We start from the raw sequence: 18,989 nt of genomic DNA, 5'->3' as shown, positions 1-18,989 counted from the left end.
TGCCATCTCCAGGATCTGCTGAGGCACAGACATCACTGTAGAAAAGAAATCAATCCCTCATTCTTACTGCAAGAAGTTGAATTATAAAATGAAAGCCAAAGGCTCTGCCTTTGAGTTCTGGGAGAGAACATTCTTGCTTCCTTGGAAATAAGTGCTTGATGAACAGTGAGCAATAACACACACTTTCATAGCAGAAAGATGCACACGGAGCACTGCTGCACCCAGTCATCCAAAAATAACCAGTCTTCCAGACTTCCAACTTTCTGAAAAAAGAAACTATGAGGTCTATTTGGAGAACAGAGGAACAGAGCTGCTGATGTATCCCCAGATCCACAAAAGGTTTGAAGGTCACCAACTGCATTTCATCAAGGAAAGGTGGTCTTGTTTACTGAGTCATGCAAATGTCACAGCTTTCACCACTGTTCAACACAGGAACTGCTTTTATGGAGGTTGAAGCAAGATGATTTTTAAAGACATTTTGTTAAATGTGTTTTTTGTATGTATTATACATACACATATAAATAAATATATGGAAAAAAAACCCCATTGATGACCAGTGAGTCCCCTGTTTGGGACAACAGTGCATAATAATGCCACAGATAAGGTAAGAACTTAGATGGGCAGCTGACAAGAACTGGAAACATTCTAGTAGCCTATTTACTGTCAGACTTCTGAATTTCTGAGTTCTAGCTCCCAGAGCTCCTAATTTTCATTACATTTCATTTCATTACTTTTTCCTGCTGATTGTTGCATGTGCAAGTCAGAAATAGTCCATTGCTCCTGCTGCTTCTGAAAAAATGACAATGTGAGAGCATGTACATGGCAAGTACATCCTTAATGAAAAAAAAAGTGAGGGGGAGTGGAAGGAAAAAGGAAAAATAACTTTTTGTTCAAAACTGTAACAATTTAATCAGAAGCACTGCATTTTCTGTGCAAGATGTGAAGGGAAATCCTACCACTGGTATCTTTGGAAGAGAATGGACTGTCCATCCCCAAGGACTATCAATGGGTATTAAAGCTAATTAAAAGTTTGGTTGTTTTTTTTTTTTTTTAATACTTTTGCAGTAAAATATTTATCCTTTCAAAACTCCTTATGGCATCTTCAACTTTGGGAGTTTCAGCAATGCCTCCCACATACCCTTTACCCCCAAACAGTTACTGTAATAAAAATCTAAAATTTAACTTCAAAGAAGAAGCAGCCATCCTCCCACACAGGACCAGTATTTTCTAGATTTCAAACTATGAAAACCACCCTACCAGAACTGTAATTCTGGCTTGCTTTCTGACTACCTTTGTTTTACATAATACTTAAAATACAATTACTCATTTTAGTAATAACAACTGAAAAGACCAACCACAGGAGTTCTTTACAAAGAACACACAAATCTAAATCTCTCTGGCAATGGATAACCTGAAATGCAAGACATTCTAAGGACCTTTTCTCATTATGCATGAGAAAACTTTGCAAAATGGATGGCTAAAAAAGAACATTTCACAGAGAAGCTGAAGGCAGATAAAATTTGGTGCACAGCTCAGAAGCAGAGCTGGTATGTATTCCAATCTCACTGTAACAAGCAAGGACAGTGTGAATTATCTAATTACCATTGTAACACATTTCTACTGTGAAACAAAAGCTATTTCTTTTATAAATGTTACAGACATTAGTCAGCACAACCTGTTTCCTCCACCAGGAATAACAGTGAAGAATAACAGTGTGGATTCTCAAAGATCCTAACTGAAAAGACGAGAAAAATGACTTGAAAATTATCAGCAGAATAGTCCCAAAATATAGCCAGAAACTGGCAGTGGCCACTAAACCATTGTAACACTCTGCTACCTGTCCCACACTCTTCACTTTTAGGATAGGTGAAGCTTAATTGCTGTTAGTCAGCTGAAGTCTTCAAGTAACACTTGTATAGTGGTCATTTTAGGCATGAAGGGAAATACAGATTAGCAGTAAGCAACTGCACTAAATTGTCTAAAGAAACCAGCCACAAAATACAGAGGAGTTTACAAAATAACCCCCAAACCCATTAATTTAATTCTCTGCAAGCAGATTCCATAAGAACTAGCAGAGGAAAAGAAAGAGTCCAACTTGACAACATTTAAAACAGAACTACTTCAAGTTCTGCAATGCTAAGCTCACTTCTGCACTGAGAAATCAACTAAGTGATAGCACATGGAGATATGGCTGAGATAATTCAGTGCTGCATCATTTTTTACCTTTTTAAAAATACCTTAGAAGTAGTGCATTTATTAGAATGCTTTATGTGTTTTTCCTCAACCAATTTGTTCTACTCTGTCAGCCAGAAATACGCAAATACACATATTCAAACTCATGCCTTATTCCAGGGTTTTCCTGCGACTGAATTAATTTCCTGCCTGTCGTGTATGTCTTTCGAAAAAGGAATAACTCCAAGAGCTACCTCTAGTATAGCCACAACCTTATGCAAAATTAAACCAGCAATAATGAATTTGGAGGGAAGATAAATTAAGCTAGTGATACTTAACTAATTGAAAAGATTTAATGTATGTATACCAAACTTTAATAGCCACTTCCCTCCACAGGCAGGAAGGAGGGAGAAAATGTATGACCAGGTAGCAAAGTAAATCCCCCCTTTATTCTTTACATAGCAATCAGTAAACTACTGTTTAGTTATGTTCAACTTTATTCACAACCTTATCACAGAAAGCAGACAAACTGATCAGGCATAATTCAACATTGGCAAATCCATGCTGACTCTTTCCAGTCCCCCACTTCTCTTTCCTGTACCCAAAAACACATTCCAAGAGCGCTTGCTCCATGATTTTTCCAAAGAGTGCAGTGGAACTGAGCAGCCCAGGCTTTCCTAGATCACCCTTTTGATAGATGGGTGCAGTATTTGCCTCCCATTGCTATGGATTTCCTGTGCTCTCTGTGACCTTCCAAAGGTGAAAGAACAGCCTCAAAAAGGTGTCAGTCAGCTTCCTCAGCATCCTGGGATGCAGCACATCTAGATGGAGGGACTGCAGGGGTCTGGAATTCCCACTGCTGCTGTTCTCATCCCTGAAGCCTTCCTCAGAACAGATCTGCTTTCCCAACATCCCTACAGCCCTGGCCAGTGTTTAGGGATTCTTCCTGTGTAGCCCACACGTGCTTCTCCGTCCCTTACACTGCACCAAGATGCAGCCACAAGATCCCTATGAAGACAAGAGAGTCTTCCCAATCAATCTCCCAATCTTGTGTTTGGGAGACACTGTCCTCAATGAACTGCCAACCTTAATGCACACAGAGCTGGCACCAGGGATTCCACTCCTCCCCATTTCCCACACAATCATCAAGATCTGCTCTCACTGCCTTCCCCACTCTTCTCAGGATCTTGGGAAGTGTTTCCAGTATCACAGACACACGCTGGTGCTGCCACAGCCCACCGCAAGATTTAGGACAGTGCACAATTCACAACTTGTCAGGAAGACAGGAGTTAATTATCTCAGCATCCTTGTTGCTAGAGCAACTGCACTCCTTTTCTGTTTATTTGTACCAACTGTTCCAGGAAAGACACCGAGGCAATGTTCTGCCTGATGAAGTTCACAATACAATGATCAAACATCCAAGATTAATTCTGGATGTGTTAGAGCTCTACTAAAATACTGCAGCCCAACATAAGGGAATTTGTAACTTCTGCTGCACTTCACCTGTTCACTAGGGATTGAAGGGAATTATTTGAAAACAACAGAAAAGTTTAATGGCAACCTCTAAGACAGAACTACGGAAAAGTGAGGGAACAGAGATAATGCACGGTTAGATTAATAGAAGTGTTTGACTGCAATCATTTTACTAAATCATTGCAATAAAATTTATTGGCTGGCCACTCTGGGGTGACAGTGAGGGATGATAATCCTGCAGAAGTCATCAGGAGGGCAGAAACTAGATAACAAACTTGTTTTTCTCCTGCTCCACCACAGAACATTCACTCTGCCAAAAGGAATGATGTTGTTAAAAGTCTTTGCAGTCAGCTGCAGCTACTTCATCTATCAGCCAGAAAAAAAACCCAGTTTCACACATATACTTGAGTGACTTTACTTTTGGGCAAAGTCTGAAATCCTTGCTAGCAGAAAGGGTTAAAACTTTTAAATTCAATTAACAGGTCTAAAAGCACAGCCCCTCAACAAGAATTACACATGTTTTTTTAAAACTTATCAAGAAAGAAAAATACAACTATTTTACAAGAAAATCAAAACAGGCTTTCCTAGAATAGAGGTTTTCATTCACCTACAACAAGTACTTATTCAGAAGAATCTGACCATGAGCACACCAACCACTTGACTGTGACAGCTCAAGAGCCAGAATCCCTGAAATGGCAGCAAGTTTCCTAATGGGAAATGACTCAGCATGGACCTCACTCTAGGCAGCTGGCACAGGACACGCCCCGTGGAATGAATATCAGCTGTTGCTGTTATCCAGGATCATAGCACTGCTTCCTCCAGCCTGACACCTGACAGATCCTCCACACAGAAAATCCCCAATGAATTGCTGCCTTGTTTCTATCTTTTACGATCTGGATGAGTGACATATTGCTAAGGATGCAATAAGGATTTATCTTGCCTTAGACACAGCAAACACTCTCTGATAACGCAAAAGTTGTAATGCAGACCCCAGAATTGGCACAGACATCAAGAGTCAAGAGGTAGTGTGGCTTCCCTTCCACACACCACACACTGTCCAGCTTCTTTTCTGGGAGAGCTGCTGTCCATGTGAGAGAGCAGTGGAATGCAGAGCTCCACCTGAGAACAGACAATGAGCCAGCTGAAGCTCTTGGGCTGGACACAGAGGACAGGCCAACAAGACGTGTGCTGCAGATAGCCCTGCCAGAGAGAAGGTCTCAAGGCCTTCTTCAGACACCTGTGAGGAGCCTGACACTCACAAGTGACCAAGGAGCCAAGGTGGTCCCTGCTGGACCTCATCCTTATGGACAAGAAAAAACTGGTCAGGGATGTGAAAGCCAGGGGGCAAATTTAGCTTCAGTAACCATGAGATAGTGGAGTTGTGGATCCAAAGAGGGAGGAAAACAGCAAAAAGCAGCATCACGGCCCTGCAGCTCAGGAGAGCAGTCCTTGGCCTTGTTCATAGATCTGCTTGGAAGACATCTGTGGCACACAGTGCTGGAAAGAGATCCAGGTGATTTTTCAAGTATCACCTCCTCCAAGACAAACAGCAAAACAAGCAGAGGCTGACCATAGAGCTCCTGACAGAACTCACCCCTGAAAAGGAAACACACAGGAGACAGCAGCAGGGACAAGTGCTTGCGGAGAAACACAGAAGCGCTCTGTGTGTGCAGGTATGGGGATAGGAAAGCCAAAGCACACCCAAAGTTCATCTGGTGAAGCACATGGAGGGCAAAAAGGAGGATTGCTGTGGGTGCAGCTGAGTGGGAATGGGCAGCTGGTCATGAAAGACAAGGCTAAGGCCACATTCACCTTAGCTCTAATGGTAAGATCAGCCTCCCAAAGCAAAATTCAAATAAAGATGTCAAAACCAGGTTTTTTTCTTCTAAAAGAATGCTGGAAGTTCTGCCACGTCCCTGGTTCCTGCAGTTTTCTTGGAAGGAGAAGGTGGACAAGCCAGCAATGCATTAGTAACAGTTAAATTAGAAGCAGCAGCAACTGCTGCTTACTCTATGTTAACATACTCTAAACAGAATGTAAAAGAACATGATTACAGGTCAATGTACTGATGTAGACTAGATCAGCAGAGCTGTAACTGCAGTCATTGTTTTCATGATCCTCAGACAACTGTTCTGGCCAAACCTTTAGAGTAGCAATGTACAATTAACCACTTGTCTACTACTATTATAACAAGGGCAAAAATACCTAATAACTCTGCAATGTGTGTGTTAAACCAGGACAACTTTTTACTCATTCCTGTCATGGAAGAGAGTCAGCTGCTTAATAGGAGGGCAGAAAGTCAGGTCTGACGGACTCTATCAACTGTCTCCTTTACAAAACCAGCTCTTTAGTCAGCTCACCAACCCCATGTGCTACCACACACCCACATGCAGAGTGCTGTCACCATTAGGTTTCATCCAGTGGAAGGTGCATGTTTAGAGCTCCCAGGCTGCACCACTCAAACTCTGCTCAAGAGCCATCCTGCCCTGTCTTGGTTTTGTGTCCCCTCCAGAATTTTGTCATGCAAGTGGGGAGAATTTTGGCCTGATTTTGACACAGTTTGTGCCTTACCAGTACTACTCCTTGCACTTAGGAAGTGGGCTAAGGCTGCAATCCCTCATCTTTACTTTCCTTTAATTAAAGGAGAGAAGCATTACTTTTATTGTACTTGTTTTTCAGAATTTATTTTTGCAGAAATCAAGAGCTGCAAATTGCAGAACAGTCGAGGAAGCAGAGTTCCAAAATGAAAGAATTTTCTATCATCCTTCAGCAGCTGTTAGGGCTCTCCCTCAATAAATGCAGAATAACAATAGGAAATGGGCTACTTTAAGTTAGTGTACTCATTCTAATGGCATAGATCTTATGATTTTCACTACAAGAAAACCTCTCTATAGTTGTTGGTTATTACACTAAGACAGTTACTGCCCCAGTTAACAGCCCGCTGCCTACAGCATATAATTAGATCTTCTACATCTTATGTGCTATTTTAATTTACAGGTGGTAAGGTACAGATATGCCACAGAATCCTAATGCCATTTTCCCACTTCTGCTCATATTCTTTATCTCAGTCTTAATATGTAATACATTTAGCTTAGTAAAAAATGTTCTTATGTTTATGTACTTAACACCAAGTAAGTGTTTTAACAACAATTTTTAATAAATTCTCTCCTACGTAAGAACTGAAACAAACTTTTATTGCAACAGTGAACTCTGAAAATACTTCAAAACCAATTGTTCTGTACATTATGAAACATCAATGCAGCAGTGGCTGTCAGTTAAGGAACCTGGACAAGTCTATACAAATGCAGAAAAGCCTTTAGCACTACTTGATAGACACTGTCAGTCACTGTCAGTCTGTTACAACATTCCCAGGTGCTTCATTGGTAAATTTCAGCCTTACAGCTTGAATGTCCCTTATTTGGTGAAAATCAGCAGGTAGGACAGCAGCCTCCACGAAAGGAAATACAGAATCAATTGAGAAAATTCAGTGATAAAGGTGAACAGTTGGGTAAGAATAGAAATGCTTCAGTGATCTTAAAACAGTGGAAGAAAGGGTGCAACTGGCCTCGTAGCAACTGTAACAGGTTTCAAACTAAAGCAGCAGTTGGCCTTTTCTGATACACTGATCAGCATGCTCAAATAAACCTCTTATTTTGGCTGTATTTTGGGTTTTGCTTGCATTTGTTTTGTTGGGTTTTTTCCTTATTCAAGGGAACGAACCACCTCATCTTGAGTTTCAGTACCTACAAGGAATGAAATCTTCACACAGTTAGTTGCTATGGAAATAGTATTTCAAAACTGGACATCTGTTGGTACAAAATCTAGGAACAACTTAACAAAATAAGCTCTTATTTCTCAGAATCACTTGCTTAGGAGACACATGGACTAAGCACAGACAGACAACTTCTTGGGGATTAGTCCAACCACTACCGCCGTAAAAAGGAACACCTAACTTTCTCAGAAAATGTCAAGACACTTTTTATGCACCCCCAAATAATTATGACTGGTATCTACCCAGCCTGACTAAACTCTTGTGAAATGTATGTTTGAATTTGGTAATCTTTCAAAAAAAAACTATCAAAAAACCAAAACCAAACCAACCCCATAACACCTACACTTCTCTTCAGTCTCTAAAGTTTGAGGGACATGCATTTCTTAAAAAGAAAACTGATGTAAGCAAAAAAAAAAAATCTATGCAGTACTTGTCCCTGATGTATATAATACAGCCTGTGCCTCTAAGAACATTAACAGATAGATTAATTTGCCACAGTATTTCTTTCAAGACATTTTACATAGAATCTGCTTTTCTGCCTTGAAAGACCACTCAAATTTTTCATGGCTAAAACTGATATATTACAGCAAACTTTTGGGACTACTGACTTTTCATTAATTCCCCTAGGGCAGCCCTTCACACCTTCAATGCTTTCTCCCTCGCACCAGTTTTTGAAGCAAGACTGTTACACACTTAAATTCCATCTTCCTCATGCAGGAGATGGGAAGGCTATTAGGAAAAGAAACCAGGCAAAAAGTTTAAATTGTTTACACAATGGTCACTAAAGAATTCTTCTAATTCAATTATACTGATTAATCAATCTTGAATTTGCACTCTTTTCATTAAGAAATACAACTAGTATAGCATGCAGTTTTAAAGATGTAACTGTTAAGTCCCTTCAAAATAAGTCTTCCTGTAGATAATGAACAAGATTCTTTAAATCCACTCAATGGTTTTATCATTCTAACAAGAACAACTGCCAAGGTTTGTACAGAAGATGAAAAACTGCAGTCTGGAGAAACTACTAGTTATCTTAGGGAAACAAAGAAAATTAGAATTTACAGCTGTCCTGGATGTGAAAGAGATTTTCAATTACTGAAAGACTTGATCAGATGCACTTCTCAGCAATCGAATAATTCCTCTTCCTTGTACAACACTTGTTCCACAAGGGGAGGTCTTCACACCACATGGAGAATCACCTAATAAATTAAATACAATTTGCACATCAAATCAGCCTTTAAAGCTTGCATAAATTAATGGAATTATTCTTCATGCTGTGGAGCTGAACCTATTCAACAGCTCTGATACAAAAAGTCAGGCAGGTTGCGTCCTCCACAAACACCAAGACCATAAGATCATGATTTCCAGGTGGAACAGAGTTTAACTCAGCATGGATCTTATGCATAAGGTATCAAACTGCAAACTCAGAATTCTTATTCATTTTGCAAACCTGTTCCTCTGAAGGCTAGCCATGAAATGCTCAAATGAACTGAGCTCAGAGGTCTTCTAGTAAAAAAAATCCTTTCTGCAAATAGAAACTTTTAAAAGAGAAGTCTTTTAACTGAATTGTGACAGAACACTTGGAACAAGGACCAGCTCATTCTGTACATACAATGATTTAGAAACATGGAGAGTACTTTAAACACAGCCCTGCCTCAAAGCACCTGGGCATGGGAATGGCTTCAGGTAACAGAAAAGTATAAATCAGAGAGCAACATTTCTAAGAAAAACTTAATTTTGAGAGATGTTTTTGACCCTAAGATTCTGTCCAGTAACAAAAGGCCAGCTCTTCCTCCTTGAGTCTTCAGTGTGAGCTGTGCAGCACTTTCAGGCAACACCTAAGCCCAGAAATTTGAAAAAATAACTACTGGATTAAGTATAAAGAGCTCTTTCAACTAAAAAAAAGTCCAAGTTTCAAACTCACAATTAGAAGGAACAAACTCTGGATCCTGTCTTGGAGAACCCAAAGGTTTGTCGCATTCAGAACTCTCAGCTTTCATTTTCTGTATGAAAATACAAATATTCAAAATAAGGTACATGTATCTGCTAACATGAAAATACCCCACTATCCATCAAACCTATGGATCATGGTCAAAACCCTGCAAGTTCATCGGTCTGCCCAACATATGTCACAAAGGACAGCACCCAAAGACAAAACAGCTCGTGTGAAATTGGCAACTGGAAATAAATCAGGGTATCAACTGAAAAAATCTGACCTGAGTATGTCCAGCATCCAGTTTTACAATCCTGGTATTTGTGCTTTGATCATGATCAGAGTCTTGCAGAGGGAGGTGAGCTCCAGTTAGTGGGACTCCATACATACTAGCAAAGGATTTACTGATGCAGTAACTTGACCAAGAAAAAAAGTAAAACAAGAAAGGTCTGGCTAAGAGGGCTAGAATGCTGATGTGGGGAAGCACAGCATTTTATGTTCTTCAGCTGGCAAACAAAAGCAGCCAAAGCAACAACAGATACCAGAGGGCAGAAGGACTTTCTGCCAGCATCCCTGCATCCTTCCAAGACCACCAGTCTGTTGTACAACTACACATGAAATAAAACCAAACTGCTTCCCCACATTATCAAATGCAGCACACAAAAGTGTGAAAAGCAATTTTTTTTTCAGGGCATAGCACTTCATGATGAGTTTTTTGAATAAAAGACTATTTATTATTGCCTCTCTAAGTGCTACTACTGCTGCCAACAGAGATCATAAATGGCATTTCCTCATTTCCAAACTATTTATTTTTCCTTTTTCCCCACCAAAAAGATTACAGGACCTTATGCATCTACATTATATGTCAGGCAGTATAGAAGTTTCCGAAGTAGAGATATCCCAGAGCATAATGAGAATACCACTGTTTGAATTAGAATGTAATTCTTAATTCTTAATTCTTAATGTAATTAAGACTTTTCTCAGCATTGCAATGCTAACAAAATAAAAGCCACCATTCTGGAGTCAACTCCTCAAGCAACACTCACCCCATTTTCTTACAGGATGCCAGGGCACAGCAGATTATATCATTCTCCTCATGCCACTTGCACCTACATGAAATGAATTTCAGGCTTATTTCAGAAGCACCTACATTGTTAATCAACAAGAACAGTTGGTCTAGCCAGATGAAGAGGAACAAATATTAAAAATGGTATCTTTTTGTCACAGTGATCATGCAGTACCTTTAAAATTTCACAGAGTTCAATAGCTTTGCCCTAAGTAGTTTATGCAGAGCTTAAAGGTCTGCTTATCAGGCAATCTACTTCATGCTGAGGTGGGGGGCAGGGAGAAAAGAGAACCCTAAGAGACAAATGGAATTTAAACCATTTGAATAATTTCAAGCTTCCCATTAATGTGAAATAGTTTCTCCCAGCATAAACACCTTCACTTTCCTCTCCAAACCTGTCTTTTAGAGTACATTCTTCCATCCTCCTTAAGGTCCCCCTCTAGGGTGAAGACACTCATGGGAACACAAAACTGCCTGACTATAAGACAAAGTGACAACGATGAACCCAATGGATCTTAAAATCCATATTCCGAGCAGACTTCCAAGAATTATTTACATAGTTTTTTTTTTAATCTACTGAAATTTAAGATCATATTATTGGTTTTTTTCTTAAATTAGCAGCAGAGGAAGCACTAGAGTCTATTTCTAAATTAACTGCATAATAACCCAATATGCTCCAGCAGCACTGCAAGCAAATATCACTTTTTGTACCAACACAGAAGAATCTGAAAGCAGGCACATTTACACAAAGAACCACCCAACACACCTGGTATTACTAGAGAAATCCCACAGGCAGACATCCAGTTTTCTATACACCCAGATCTTGGATGGCTCCTTTTGGTGTTTCTTCTGGTACAATTTCATTATCAGGTCTTCTACTGCAAAAAGCTCCCAGTGGCTCTCAATGCCTACAGTTCAGTGAAAATCCAGGCCAGGAGAACAGGAGTCACTGAATGTCCTACTCAGCTCATTTCTCACTCAGTCCCTGTTCACTGCCCAGCTCTTTATCACAGCATCAAAGCTCAAAGATATTCCAACAGCTGTTTTAATAAAACCTGGCTTCCTAGAAAGTGGTGGGAGAAAGGAAGAGGAAGGAGCGTGCAAAGGAGTTCAAGCTATCAGAACCAGCTTTTATGAAAACTTTGAGACACGCTTTTCAGACAAATACAGGTGTTCATGATTACACAGCCCTTACTTCTGGGGATAGGAGGGGAAAAGGACAGACAAAAATGATCCATTCCCTACCTGTTATGCTGGCCATTCGACCAAGACACCAGTTAATTCGGAATCTGTCATTAGACTGGAGAAAAAAAGATTTCTGTCATCTCAAAGGAGCACAGCATAGAATTCTGACACTTACATGACTTCTGTCCAGGTCTGAAAAAGCCACCTCCAAACCAAAATTGCTTGTAGCAATGAATGCAATCTCCCTGATGACAATCTTGAAGAGGACCCAAATTTCATGCATACTTCTTCAGAGCCCTGTATTTACGGATGAAACCCAGTATCTTGTCCCTCCCTACTTTTTAAAGATTAAGATTAGGTTTGAATTGAACTGAAACATAATATACCTGTTACGAAACTTGAACACCTCTGAATCCTAACATTTTGTTCTGTTGCCTGAAAAAATGAAACTTGAGCAAAAATTTAAGACACGTGTTATTCTCATGGGGAAAAGAGTCACGAAAACGTAAAAATATCCTTTCAAAAAAAGCAGGATTTATGACTATTATTGAACACATCCAATTTAAGTCAAATCTTAGGAGCCCTTAACCAAAGTCATAACAATGTCAGAGAATAAAAGACCCTGTTCATCAGTAGATTAGAGCCAGAAGTGTAAGCTGAAAATAAAAAGGGAGAAAATTAGGTCTCTGCTTTATAAAAAGGTTGGCTTCTACAGTCCGTTTCTTCCTGCATGGAACTGGGACACTTTGGAAAAAGTGTCTTTCCCCACTTATATGCACACTGATTAGGTTTTAGAGTAAACTACCTCCTTAGTCATCCAACAGAAGTGAAAGCAGAAGGGGAGATTTAGAGCTTTGACCTTGGCCATACCCTGCAGAAGAAGCGAGGCTGAGCACCCCTGGCTGGCTGGGCAAACTCAACAAGTTCCCGCAGGACAACTGCGTAACAAGAACGAGGAAGGTGAAATCCAGATATAGGGATCTTATGGGTTTCATCACCTAATGGAGGGGGAAGGGGGACAGGAAAAAAAAACAAACCAACAAAACAAACCACAAAATTGTGAGAAGTTCAGTTTCCTTAAGAGATACGGTTCCCTCCTCCTTTTTATCTTTCTGTATACATATATATGCACACAAACACACACACACTCCTCTCCACAGAGAGTCTGTGTTTAAGCTACCAAAACCTTGCTTCTGTCAGCAGCCCTGGGCTGTGAGCAAACACTCACAATCCTGCCCCTTTTAAAAGGCCATTATCCAAGTATTAGACGTACACAGGCCAAGTTTGTTCCCTCTGTACACAAGGAGAGGAAGTGTCCTAATAAAAACAAACTGGAGTCTATAAACATTACTGAGAGTCACAAAGGAAACAGGCAGGCCAAGCCAGACACAACAATGGTGCAGATATTTTAGTTTTGTTAATATATGCCAAGCTGCTAAACATAACTTTAAAGTAGTATCTTGGAGTTACCCTGTTGTTAATTAGCACTTCATGCTGAAGATACACACAAGGACTATCAAGAATTACAAAACATTTGGACAGAGGTCAGATAGGCTGAGTCTAAAACTGCACACCTTTGCACACCATTCTTTTTCTCCATTAATACTCACCAGCAGCCTGGCAGTGGTACCGAAAACCACGTGGTGGTACTTCTACAAAAAAAGAGGAGAAAGCACAATCATCATCTAACACCACCAAGGAGAGATCCTTAACTCTCCACTATACACCACAACTTCACATACAGAAAAGAACAGCTTCATCTTCCCTTGTGGCCTTGTGAAAGTGCCACAACTATTTCTGGAAAAGCTATTTTCAGTTCTATGCATTTTAAAAAACAAAGTGCATTGCAGAGTGTGTTTAGGTCCAACTAAGAGCAACATTAATTGACATGAAATATAAAACACAAACACGTGCAGATCCTCCTGGGTTTAGCCTACCCTCTTTGGAGTTACATGAAGCTCTGACACTAATTCTCTTCAGAAACAAGCTCAGCACTGCTCTGATATTTTAAGAAGTCTGACCATTTATAAGCAAAGAAATAAACTTGTCTTAATATCAGAAGTCTAACCTGAGCAGCAGTGACTCTAGAAAGCCTCCCTCTCACCTCAGTATTTCTGACTTTCCTGGAACTCACCTGGATCTATGAAGTGGTGGAAATCAGCCATGATGCCATCTTGCAGGGAGTATCTGACACACCCAATCTCACAGGGAAGAAAGCGCTGCTCGCAGTGGGGAGGCAGCTTCCCGTAGCTGTATATGTCCAGGAAGTAGAAGATGTCTGCAACCATATCTGAAAGAAAAAGACCAAAACCATCTTCAGACAAGCCACCAGAGGTTACAGAAGCTAGGCTTGTCTCCCCTCATCCAGGGAAAGCTTTGGTGAACTTTCTCCTATGACTGAGCGCAGAGTAACAACCACACAAAACACACAGCAGCTCTTCCTCTGTATCCAAGATGACAAGGTAACAATACTTATGCAGAATTCAGGTACATTGGACACTTTCCAGAGATCCTACTGTGTGTGGAGATGGGGCAAAAAGCCCAACAAATACAAGCAACTAAAAAAAAAGCCAACCTCCAAACCCACATGATGTTAAGAGGCCTGCAATCCAACAGGAACCATTATTCTTTTTAAGGATAGTCTCTTTGCCCTTTGATAAAATAAGGTTAGGGGAAAACCAAATCAGTAGCTGCAAAACAGACTCACAAGCTAAATTTGGCAGCTTACACCATTTAAATGAGTCGGTAGTAATCCTGTGGGGCAAGAAGATGAGAAGTCTGCTAAATAAAAGGACTGCTTCTCCACCAAATGAGCTCCCAAAGAAAGTGGCAAGAATACCCAACACAAATGTTAAGGAACAGATTTATCATTTACTAATTAAAAAGTATCCAACTGTGACAAATATTTTACAATACACCTTAATCATCCTCTTCACAACCATCACAATGTCCTCAGTGAAGTTTAATACAGATATTTATTCCTTACTCTTAACTACTGCCTCTCATCAAAAAAGTCCTACTTGCTCTACTAGAGATGTGTAACCATCTTCACACATAAATAACTTTGTATGCCAGTCTTTAGGACATTTAACACCAGTTGCCCTAAGCCTGAATGGTCATGCTCCCTTATGTGGGTCTTAAACTGTACAAGCTCAGGGGTCATAGGAAAGACACCTCTCCTACCTTATGAAGAAATGGATTTAGCTCCAGGGAACCATACAGAACTTTAACTGAGAAATATTAAGAGCAGCATCATGAAATGTATCTCAATTATCCTTTATCAGTATGCCTCTCATTCAGCTAAAATATGAGTTGTGCCAACTCAAGCCAGCCAGCATGATCAGCCCAATCAAATCTGCATCACAATGACAGGGGAGCATGACCCCTGGCACAGAGGGCACTAATAAGCACTGCACTTTTTATGGAGCTACTGTTTCTTGCTCCCCCATAACCATGACAACATGAAAACAGTTCAAGAGACTGAAGTAAAAAGCTGGAGCTGAGACTTAACCACACAGCAGATACAGCTTATATGAACTGGCTTCTTGACTTACCTTGTAAGCACTACCTCTTATTTTTCAGAATAATGTAATATTCATTGGGTAGAAGATTACAAATATGTTCACTTCAGCCATCTGAAGACAGGTACAGGTTAGAAAGGCTTAGTTTTTGAGAGTTCTTTCAATAAGGAAGCAAGTCAGGATGTTATAAAGGCACTGACAGAGTGCATGTTCCCTCTTTTATTCTCCCAATGAGGCCAGGCCCCTACTTTACTTAATACCTCTATCATACCAATTTTGAACATTGATATCTAGCAATTCTTAACCCTTTGAAATCAATACAAGTATTCTTTTATGCTGAACTTGGATTACGCCTCGTCAAATCATAAATGTAGGACTTGAAAAACTACCTTTTCCTTAAAAACCTTGAAATAACTGTGAAGAAACTGTTAGTGGCTATACTCCCACTGAGCTAAAAAACAGAGGATAGAATTCTTGGAGGTTGGAACAGTATTTTCCTTGATGTCCCTCTACCTTTTAAAGCAGTAGCCCAGTAGTGTAAAATATCTGACACAGATGGCTTTTAGCAAAATGTAAACAGTCTTTGTACAGGTACCACTGAGAATATCCTCAAAGGGAAACTCTCATCTACCAGGACCAACTGCTTTAAAATCACCATACCCTGATCATTCTTCCAAGAGAGAGCACAGGCATCTGGCAAAGGAGTAACACTGGGCATCTTTGTGGTCAGAGGAGCAGGAACTGGATCAGGCACATTACAAATCTGGAAAAGATGAGAAAGTTAAAAAAAATCAACAACAACAAAAATCTTCTTGCCCCAAATAAAATCCTTCAGCTCCTTATATCAGAGGAAAATGCAATACCCACTAATAGCTGTGGTTAGGTGGAAAAGTTTAATATATTAAAGTGCCTGTATACTTGCAGGCCAGGAAATCAAGATTTCTCTTCAGTACCTTTGTCAACCCATTACTGCATGAAAGAACTACAGCTAAATTTACAAAACGTAATACAAAAAAAAAAAAAAAAAAAAACTATTTTCTTAAATTCAACCACTTGCCATAGGCAAGGAACTCTTCAAACTGGAATTTAAAACTTTTCTCCCCAAGTTTTATGAAAAAAGCACCTGGCACATGTGTTAGTTGTCTTTGACTACGAAACAGGTTCATGAAAACTGATAAAGCCTCATTGGAAGTCATTGGATTGCTGTGAAAATCCATTCATGAACAATAAGCTTTTAATAGGACAGGAAAAGAAACCTGGCAGCCTTACAGAATCTGATCACTGAAACCCAAATTGGGAATAACATCCACACCCAGGTGCACTGATTGCAGATAACCATCTCAGCCAAAGTTAATTCGTTATCAGTTTGAACTATTTAAAACAAGATGAGGATTTACTCCCACCTAAGCAAACTCTGGCCACCTCCAAAAGAAGAACATGGACTTTCACCACACAACGTGACCATGGCTGTCTGTGTACTGGGCTGGGATGAATAATACATAATCTCATCTATCCACATTTGCCTATTCCCACTGATACAGTAAGGATGGTGATCTTTACTCTGGGAAAGCCATTATTCATTCCTCTGCCTGACTGCAATCTTCTAAAATGCTACAATTTCTGGAAGAAAACACAGAGGCCTCCATTTGTGACTTACCTGCCATTTCACTTAGTTCTCTCTGACATTTAAAAATGCAGTTCCATTAATTACACACACTCAGCCTGCTACACGACACAAGGATGATCACATTTTAAACGGCTTTCTCCCAGACATTCAGGTCCCCAAAACCAGAAAACATTGCCTAACACCGCCCTTCTAGTCTAGACTAATTTAACTAATCCATTTTTACTAGTTACTCCAAACTACGATCATCCTGTCATTCCCTCTGTCACCATATAAGTCTTTTGAAGTCCTGGAATTTATCCTCACTATTGATTCATAGTTCACAGTCATTATCTAGTAATAGAGCATTAAGAACTAAATGCAGTATTATCCATTTACTCAGACAGTAACCATCTTTCCTTGGACACACAAGTTTTTACACTACTAACAAAGACTGAAATGAAATAAAATAAGCTGACACCTCACATAATTCAAACTCTTAAGTAACTCTGCTTCAGAGAAGTGCTGGGAAAGGAAAAGAGATAGAAACAAACTAACAGGACCAATACCTTTTCAAGGCAGTAAATAGCAGAAATTATCTGTTTAGCACCATTTCAGACACAACCATATACACTCAACCCAAATGCCTACTTCTATATTGTTCTCCACAACACTGTTACTACTCTCTCCCACATCCAACCAACCTAAAAATAACGGCAGGGTGTAGTTATTCTATTTGTGCACAGGCCACATTTCATTGACCGGGTTCACCACACAGCTCCTCCTGTGTGGTGACAAATCAGCTGCTTCTAAGATGTACTTTCAGGCCACCAGACCTAAACCAATGACACCCACAAAGCAAAAGCAACGTGAACCTATGACAAGAAGAACCACCAATTTACAGCATAAATTTAAAAAAAAATAAAATTAAGTCAAGCACTGCAAAACACTGTTAAACATAAAGCTAGGGCGTTAGAGAACTACATTTTACTTGGTACAAGAGCCCAAAGGAACAAGCTGTGATGGTTTAAAGAGGTATCAAGTATTTCCACCCTCAATTCAAGCCAGAACAATTACTGGCATAACCCGTATAATGATAGGTACTACTAATGCAGCCAGAGGCTGGAGGATGTGGAGAGCAGGTGGAACTTGCACAGCATCCTATGGAACTGAGCACAAAGAGCCCGATACCGTTTACTCCTCCTTCTTACTGAGGGCCTTCCATTGTCAGCATTTACCTCCTTTACTGTCTTCTGAAAGCATTTCTTGCTGTTCCATTTACGAGCCTTCTCTGCATACATTGTCTTCTCTTCCTCTGTCAGGGACTTGAAGAAAAATTAGCTGTTATAAAAAGGTACCTACCTTTTCTCTACTTCCTTCTAGTAGGCCCACAAACCAACAAACTCCATGTGTAAGAAATCACTCCTGCCCTTCCAAAGGACATTACTGATGGCGCCAAGACTAACTCAAAACCCCCCAAGCGCTTTTTTCCTAATAACGCCATAAGCCTTGGTTACGAACACCCAGCAAGGCGAAGGTGAACTACCTACGAGTGAGGGCGAGCCACAAACAAGAGACCTCCTGGAACTCCCCCTGCCAGCCGGGGATGCCGCCGCCGCCACGCCACCCACACGACCCGGAGCAGCCCCCGCGCTGAGGGGAGCAGGGCGCGGGCACCCGAAATGGCGCCGAGCCCACCCTCCAGGACAGGCCCCGCCGCCCTCACCTCCCACGCCTGGGAGCAGTAGGGGACGGCGTCCGCCACATGGGCCACGGGCAGCCCGCGCCGCTCCAGCTCGGGCAGCTGATCGTGCACGAACCACAGAAAGGCGCTGCGGGGGCCGCCGCGCCGAGCCATGGCCTCGCCGAAGGGCGCTGCCCACACGCGGCTGCGGCGCGGCCCCTCATGAGGGGCGGGCGGGGCGGGGCCGCCATGGCGGGGCCTCCCTCCCGTGGCAGCTGGGCCGTGCCGCCGCGTTTGAGCTTCGCCTGCTCCTCGCCAGCGTGAAAAATGCGCCTTTTATGATTTTTATGATTTGGCTTTTCGCAAATATTAAAATGAGTATTATACGTGTTGTGTTAGGAAGTGTTGCTGTATTAATTTTCTTAAGTAGTGTGTTAAATGTGGTTTTAGGTTGTAACAAAATGTTAAAATAGAAACTGTGCTATGTAAGATGCTTTTTTAAAAGAAAGGACTCGCAGCGAGATAGCAGCCACAGGACACCTAAATCTTTCAGAGAAAAAGAATTTATTGCCCTCTTATC

At 40.8% G+C, this 18,989-nt stretch overlaps 1 protein-coding gene across 1 annotated transcript; it reads right to left on the bottom strand.

Annotated features, from left to right (window-relative positions):
- Nucleotides 1-185: 185 nt before the first annotated feature.
- On the bottom strand, nucleotides 186-18,583 carry MAEL (maelstrom spermatogenic transposon silencer; the record flags this gene model as incomplete). The annotated part of the gene is made up of 13 exons (XM_084201069.1): nucleotides 186-263; nucleotides 8,522-8,616; nucleotides 9,342-9,420; nucleotides 9,634-9,766; nucleotides 10,397-10,459; nucleotides 11,183-11,324; nucleotides 11,662-11,716; nucleotides 12,472-12,599; nucleotides 13,212-13,253; nucleotides 13,736-13,891; nucleotides 15,783-15,885; nucleotides 17,964-18,050; nucleotides 18,452-18,583. The coding sequence occupies 13 exons, from the start codon at nucleotides 18,581-18,583 to the stop codon at nucleotides 186-188; spliced, it is 1,293 nt and encodes a 430-aa protein (XP_084057195.1).
- Between the last annotated feature and the right edge of the window lie 406 nt (nucleotides 18,584-18,989).

Source organism: Fringilla coelebs (assembly GCF_963513975.1).
Source record: "Fringilla coelebs genome assembly, chromosome: 2".
Classification (NCBI taxonomy): domain Eukaryota; kingdom Metazoa; phylum Chordata; class Aves; order Passeriformes; family Fringillidae; genus Fringilla; species Fringilla coelebs.
Note: the sequence above shows the minus strand (reverse complement) of the source record. Positions and strands in the feature narration are given on the sequence as shown.